Below are 7,187 nucleotides of genomic sequence, written 5' to 3'. Positions count from 1 at the left end.
AGAGGACGTAGGAGCCCATGGGAGCCAGAAGCAGACAGAGTAGCAGGTCTCTCTACCTCATACCCTTTTCAGGAATTTCACGCAGAGAACAGAAGCAGCCAAGTAGAGCTGCTCCAAGCTGGGAGTAGGGATCCAAAACACAAGCGCGAGAGTGGGCGGGCTTGCAGGGCGGGCGGCAGCTTAGGGGGCCAGAGCTTCCAGGCCCGAGTCAATTTGGGGGCTAGAGGGTGGGGTATGACACCCCCTCCGTCTGTAAGCATTTAATGCAACCCCGGAGGCCTGGGAGGAGGAGAGAGGTGGGATCCTGGTGTCTGGAGACTGAATACGCGAGTTGCGGGAAAGAGGGTGAGGAGGGGGGCTCAATTATTTCAGGGACTAGAAGAGGGTCCAGGACTTGTTACTGGGCTCCTGGGGGGACAAAGTTAAGTCTTGGCCATCAAGAGGCGCCCCCTACCCCCTAGAGGGCGGGGCTTGGAGCCAGGCTGGGCCGAGGCGCGCCCCCAGGTGCAGCCCGAGGGTCGAGCCAGGGGTGGGGGTGAAGCTGGGCGAGCTGGGCTGAGCCGGGAGGAATTAGAGGAGGCGCGAGGGGTCCTTAAGTGTCAAGAATCTGGAGAGGGGTGGTGTGGCTAAAGACCATCGTGAGGGTGGCATTGGGGGATCCTGGGAAAGGAGAGGGGGCGACTGGGATTTGCACGAGGCCGGGCGGGGCCTCCGGAACGCTCGGGGTCTGCTGGGGGGAGCCAGGAAGGGGGGGGGGGGGCGGGCGGCGGGGCCCGGGGAGGCGGCGCGGGGGGGCGGTCCAGGGCCGATCGGGAGGCGGAGCCGGGAGCTGGGGGCTGCTGGCGCGCGGCTCCCACGGCTCCTTAGCTCCGGCGTCCTGGTTAGCTCCGGCGTCCGCCGCCGCCGCCGCCGCCGCTTCCTCCGCTTCCTCCTTCTTCGCCGCCGCCGCCGCCGCCGCCGCTCGCAGCACCGCAGCCCCTCCCGCCATGGCGGCCGCCGGCGCCCGGCGCAGCCCCGGCCCCGGCTCGGGGCTCCGGGGGCGGCTGAGGCTCGGCTTCCACCCGGCGCCGCCGCCGCCGCTGCTGCTGCTGTTCCTGTTCCTGCTGCCGCCGCGGCCGCTGCTGGCCGGCGCCACCGCCGCCGCCTCGCGGGAGCCCGACAGCCCGTGCCGGCTCAAGACCGTCACGGTGTCCACGCTGCCCGCCCTGCGGGAGAGCGACATCGGCTGGAGCGGCGCCCGCGCCGGGGCCGGGACCGGGACCGGGACCGGGACCGGGGCCGCCGCCGCCGCCGCCGCCGCCGCCGCGTCCTCGGGCTCCGCCGGCTCCGCGGGCACCGCCGCCGAGTCGCGCCTCCTGCTCTTTGTGCGTAACGAGCTGCCGGGGCGCATCGCCGTGCAAGACGACCTGGACAACACCGAGCTGCCCTTCTTCACCCTGGGTAAGGCTGGGCGCCGGCACGCGCGGGATCCCGAGGAGCCCCGAGCCCCTAAGTGAAGCCGGACGGGTGGGGGCGCCCTGGGGATCCCCGCCCCGGGCTGCCCCGAGCGGGGTTGGGAGAGGGCGGCCGCGGGGCCCGGAGGACGTACAGGTGGTTGGAGAGCAGGACGGGCAGGAGGTCCCCGAGAGCGCGTGGCGGGAGCTCGGGGGCGTGCCGACACTCCCGCAGTGGGGACCTGTGTCCCCCGCTCTCTCAGCCCAGGCGTCGAGCTCTGCCGCGATCCATCCCCGACGCCGGAGAACCCAGATGGCGGAGTGTGTTGGAGCTGGGGACCCGGGTCGTCCAGCCGCTCGCCGCTCCTCCGGGCACTGTCCCTGGCCGCTCGCGGTTACCGCCCCCTCACTCTCACCTCGGAGTTGGAGGCAAGGCTCTTCCAGATAGATTTTCTCGAGAATCGGAGCAGAGAAGCTCCATGTGGGATCACCCAGCCCGCGTAAACTCGGTCTCCGTGTGGGTTGTGTGACCTTGGCCAAGTCGCTTCCCCTCCCCGCGCCTCAGTTTTGGCCATCTGTGAAATGGGGCAGGGGAGGGTTGAGTGATTTCTGAGGTCGCCACTTCCAGGTTCTCTGATTCTCCCCCCACCGTCCTTGTCGCAGTCGGATTTCTATCCCCCTTCCAGGGGACAGCAGGTTGGTCCTCACGACGCACTCGCTGGACCAATAATAACAACTCAAAGGCCAGAAAACGGCAGGGAAGGGGAAAAGGGTGGGGGTGGGGTGGGGGCTCAAATGGAAAAGTTAATCCGAAAGTTCGCCAGCAGCTCGCTGCCTGCTGGTTCCCAGCGCCAATCCCGGAGGAGTCGGCCCTTCCGAGGAGCTGTGGGAAGCGCGGCTGATTTCCCACCCGGGTAATTGATAGCTTAATTATCTCGGAGAGCGTTTACAAAAACGTTCCCCCTTAGCTCTCCCGCGCTCGCGGATCGCTCGCTCTCCTCCCCTTTCGGGGGCGCGGGGCGCGATTGGCTGTCGGAGTCTGGCCAACGACAGCGCCTGGAAGGCGCCGGGGGCTCGCCGGGAGACTCCCGAGCCCTTCTTCCCCGGATCCGTGCCTTCTCGGGATCCGGCTCGGCCCTGGCGTCTCGCCGGTGAAGCGCTTTCGGGATCCCGGCTTGAACCTCCGAGGTTAACTCTTCGCTTGCCCGAGAAGCCCTAAAGACGAATCCGGAGACTAGAATGCTCTCTCCTGGGAACCATAATATTTTAAAATATGTTTTTGTGACCCCCGCCCCCCTTCCCTTTCACGCTGGCCGCCTCTGGAGATTTGAGGGAGTGCCAGGCCCGCTCGCGGTCGGTGCTCCAGCCTCGGGCGTCTGGCCCCGGGGCTCTCCCCAGCTGGCTGTAACCTGAGCTTTGCTGAGCTTTCTGGGAGGCGCGGCGGGAGTGCGCCTTGCAGGTTCCCTGGGGACTTCCCGCGGCGGCGCGTCTAGCGTGCGACACACACACACACACACACACACACACTCACTCAAGCATACACACACGCACCGACACACACATGCACACACACCAATAGCTCTTCCCACGTGCACCTGTGGGCCTGTCCATTTCAAAGGAAGGGGTGAGGGTGGAGATAGGGGTTCTTCGGGCGAAAAGCTAACCCAGGGCTCAGGGTTGACTCGTGCCGCCTCCTCGCAGGGAAGGGTCCTTCTAGCGACCCGAAGGGTGTGCCTTCAGCATCACTTACTGTTTCACATTTCTTCCATCCTCGTGATCTCTCTACTCTAGGGTGTCCTGAGAGGTCATGAGTGGGAGGCTTCCTAAATGGCTGTTCAAGTAAGTGCGTAGAGGGGGACATTCTAGGGTATGGCATGACTTGGAAGCGAAGACCCCAGGGCATTCCAGTTCCCCAAGGATGTGGAGGACCCGGTCCAGCCAGCTATCGGAGTCCCCGAAGAATTCCTGAAGCTGGCAATCTCTGCCTTTTGAAACTTAGGCTTTCAAGAGGGAGTGGGTGCTTGGGAGCTGGGGCAAGCTGAGTGAAGAGCTGCGTGGGGAGCTGGAAGTCTTGAATCCCCCAGGACCCCAGCATCGGCTGGAGAGTCTCCAGGCGCCCTCCGCTTGGAGACTTCCGCCTTCTCTGACGCAAGGCAGCTGAGCCTGGCGGCTGGGGACTGCCTGGTGAGGAGTGGGGGGTTGCTGTCCTTCCCGGCAGCTCTGAGCCCTTAGGATGCATGTGGGGAATTGTGTCTTGCCTCCTTCTTCTCCCCCCAGCGCCCTGGACTGGCAGCTCAGGCGCTCCCTCCGGGGAATTTGGCTAGCGAGGTAGTCACCAGATGGCCGAGTGTAGCAGGAGCTGTGTAGGGAGACGTGGGTTTTTTATTTGTGTTGGTCTTCCACTGTTTGCATGTAAACATGGAGTGCACAATGAGCTCTGGGAGGGCCAGGCTGGCTGGAAACGAGGGCCGGTGTGTGTGTATGTGTGTGTGTGTCTGGGGGTGGGGGGCACTGAGTCATTTATGGCCTTATCTTCCCTAAGGTCCCAAGGTAGCTCCATCCCATCATTTCATCCCCAGACCTTTCAAACATCCTTGCTTAGTGTTTTGTCTCTGGTGTGCGGGGCGAGTCTTTCACCACTTCCTGGACAGTTCAAGGGATTTGGAGACGATATACGCCACAATTGCCTACGCAGTCCGCAAATGCCAAATCCTGCCAATAGTGGGGTGTGTGGAGCCACCACTAGGGGGTGACAGTGTCCGCAGAAGCCCTCGGGCCATGCTTTGGGTTGTGGGCTCAGAGTTGGTGGTGGGAAAATGTCCTTGGCGTTAAAGGGGGCGAACAAACAAATAAAAGGTGCAGTTCCCATTTTACTGTTAGTTGGTGGACCTCAGGGTGCATACATTGCCTACCATCCCCAGTCACCAAAGCCCCCTGCATATCTGGCCGTGTCTCCCCTCCATTCTGCTTCTCTTGTTCCAGTTATTGGCTCTATTATCGGTAATGCCTCTCCATAGCTCTTCTCTCCCATCATGTTCTAGTCTGCTTTATATAGATGGAAGTTTGCCTCAGACTTGAAGTTTCCCCCCAATTTTCAGTGTCTGGGCCTCTTCTTTAGAATCTGATTATATAAGTCACTGGCACTGACAAAGTGAATTTCCTTGAAAGTGATCAAGAAATAGCAAATAGTTATTGAATCCTTAATGAGGTGCTAAGAACTTCACGTTTACCGTTTATTTTTAATCCACATAAAACATATGAAGTCGGCATTGCAGTTATTACCATTTCACGGACTAGGAAGCATTTTTGGAGAGGTCAGGTATCTAGTCCAAGGTCGCAGTGCGAGTAAATGGCAGACCTGGAACCAGAATCTCATTCTACCAGACACCTACCTTCTTGGTAGTTGTGTATTGGCAAAGATGTGTTCAGGGGTTGGTTACATTTACGGAGGGCCTGGGGCAGGGTCTTGGAGAGAAATACACCAATCATCAACATGACAGCAACATTTCTCAGAGGAACTTCAGCTACACTAGGGTGCCAAAGTATGAGAGTTTGAAAGTAAGGCATGACCTTTGTTGACCCTGCCAGCTCAAAGTTCCATGATTCATGGGATATCAGAGGGCATTCTATTTAATGGTGCCAATGAGTGACAGAGATTACATGTTCTATAACATCAGGGAGGGAACACATCTCTGTAGATTCAGAGAAGCCTGGGGAAACTTCCAGAAAGGGGGGAAAAAAAATGCATGAGGCCTTTGTGGGGGGAGAGGTTGGAGGAGAAGTTGGAAGCTTCCGTGCAGCTTGGGAGCTTAGTGTTGGTTAAGATCTGGAAATCTCAGCTGTGGCCCACTGTGACCTTGAACAAGTCATTTATCCCCAGAGCTTCAGTGCTTTGTGTGGTAATATGAGTGGGTAGAGAAGCCCTAAAATAATCCTTCAGTGTAGAGACGCTATGAACTTGAAGTGCCCTGATGCACTCTGTTACTCTGACTAGCTCATCTGGCTTCTCACTGTCTCCTTTCTTTTGCTGGTAACACAGGGTGTTGGGAAGGACTGATTGAAAAGAAAAGAATTTAAACAGGAGCAAGTGCCAGTGCAGGGCTTCAGAGGTGAACTTGCACATCACTCAGTCCTCATTTGCCCCCAGGCAGCCCTGGAGTCCGCTTGTGGATTTAGCTTTCATGCCCACAGGTAGGGAAATGGCATCCTTCTTCCTGGACCTGACAGTAGCTGGACTGGGCTGTTTACCACCAGCCTTGATTCAGCAAAAGGGGGAAAAAGATAAAATTGAGGAAGCCCTCGTTGTCAACATGTCTTACTAAGCTGCCTTGGTATAGAAATGGCATAGCTGAGGACTGTACTCTCTATTTGGGGGAGGGTACGTAGAAAGGAAAGCCTGTCTGTCAGTATGTCTGAATGTACCTGTATGAGTACATCTGGCAAGTGTCCTGAAGTTCTGCCCCAAAAGGATGCTCTTTGCAGGAAGCTGATTGGCCTGGTCTGCAAAGATTCATGAAAACAGAGACAAAAATGGATACCAAAAGAGAAAAGCCTCTGGAAGGAATTAGGACCCAGGCACCAAATCAGACAGGTTGCTAGAAGCAGAGAATTTAGCCTAACAAGGACAGTTCACAAAGGGCCGGAGGAACTTGCTTCACATGTCAACAGGGAATGAGGAATGTGCTTTTTTCTGTGCAAGGTGCAAATACTAGGGGGCTGGTTCCCAGGAAGCTGTCCAGAACTCAGCATCCTGACCTCTAATGATTATAGGATCCCTACTGAAGAAAGCCTGGAAGCAGAGACTATACAGCTATCTGGCAGGCATTTGGACACAGAACCGAAGTCCTAGGAGACAATGAGACTCTCTGCCCTTTTTGGTTTCCGGCTTAATTCTGAAGGTTGATGCCAGTTATTAATAGGGAGAAAAAAACATATAAGTAGTAGTAATCTGGGTCTTCTGTAGGGATTTCTGTCCACAGACTACTCATTAAAATCAGTTCCAGTGTTCTTTTCCTTATGGGTCAGAGAGAGAAATTCTGGGGTGGACAAGATGGCGAATGTGATATCTTCCAACAAAGCTAGGTTTAAAAATACATATGTGCCTTTCTCAATTGGGCACCAGGTCCTTAGCACCAAATAAAGTATCAGAGTAGTACCACACTCCAGGCCCCATCCTGCTGTGATGGTCCAGCTTCCTGGGATGTTGTAAATGAGGGTCGCAGTTAGGGGCGTGTTCGGTGGTCTGTGATCTGAATCTTCTTCCTCTTTCCACTTGCTTCCCTCCCCCATCCCCAGCCTTTTACCAGCTTGAATCTGATGAAATATATTTAATAATCAGGGCAGATAGAGATGTATTATCTGCCCTCAGAACGTACCAAGTTCCTGAGAAGGCAGTGGGTCAGGGAGAGAGGTGGATTCGCTTCAGCTGTGTTACAGAGGCTCAAGTCCGGTCAGGGCCAGCCGGATTTGCTGTTTCGGGGGGTCAGTGACACCAACTGAGATAGCACCGCTCTGTAGGCTTTGGTGTGACCCACAGCTTGATAGGTTTCCTGAACTGGGCCCTCAGGCTGCAAGAGTATTCTGTAATTTTAATTTCTAGCAAGTTCGGCAGGTTTGCAATGGCCTCTGGCAAGCAAAATCTGTTTCTCACATCCTTGCTTTGCTGTAAATTAGGCCTTGGCTGCCATAGGACAGTGTGAACACATGTGCTTCAGGGAGAGAAGGGTGGAGAGTGACAGTGACGTCCTTGGGTGA

The 7,187-nt window shown here is 57.0% G+C and overlaps 1 protein-coding gene across 4 annotated transcripts in view; it reads left to right on the top strand.

The window, feature by feature from the left end:
• The first annotated feature begins 803 nt into the window (after nt 1-803).
• ASTN2 (astrotactin 2) overlaps nt 804-7,187 on the top strand; it is an 874,248-nt gene continuing 867,864 nt past the window's right edge. For all 4 annotated transcript variants that reach the window (XM_019454036.2, XM_019454034.2, XM_019454035.2 and 1 more), the window contains exon 1: nt 804-1,440. In XM_019454036.2, coding sequence (XP_019309581.2) covers nt 987-1,440 — 454 coding nt within the window. In that variant the 5' untranslated portion in view covers nt 804-986. The remainder of the gene's footprint in view (nt 1,441-7,187) is intronic.

This window comes from Panthera pardus, unplaced genomic scaffold (genome assembly GCF_024362965.1).
Source record: "Panthera pardus isolate Hobbes unplaced genomic scaffold, ASM2436296v1 HiC_scaffold_20, whole genome shotgun sequence".
NCBI classification, from domain to species: domain Eukaryota; kingdom Metazoa; phylum Chordata; class Mammalia; order Carnivora; family Felidae; genus Panthera; species Panthera pardus.
The sequence above is the reverse complement of the archived record's forward strand: the minus strand, read 5'-3'. Positions and strand labels throughout refer to the sequence as shown.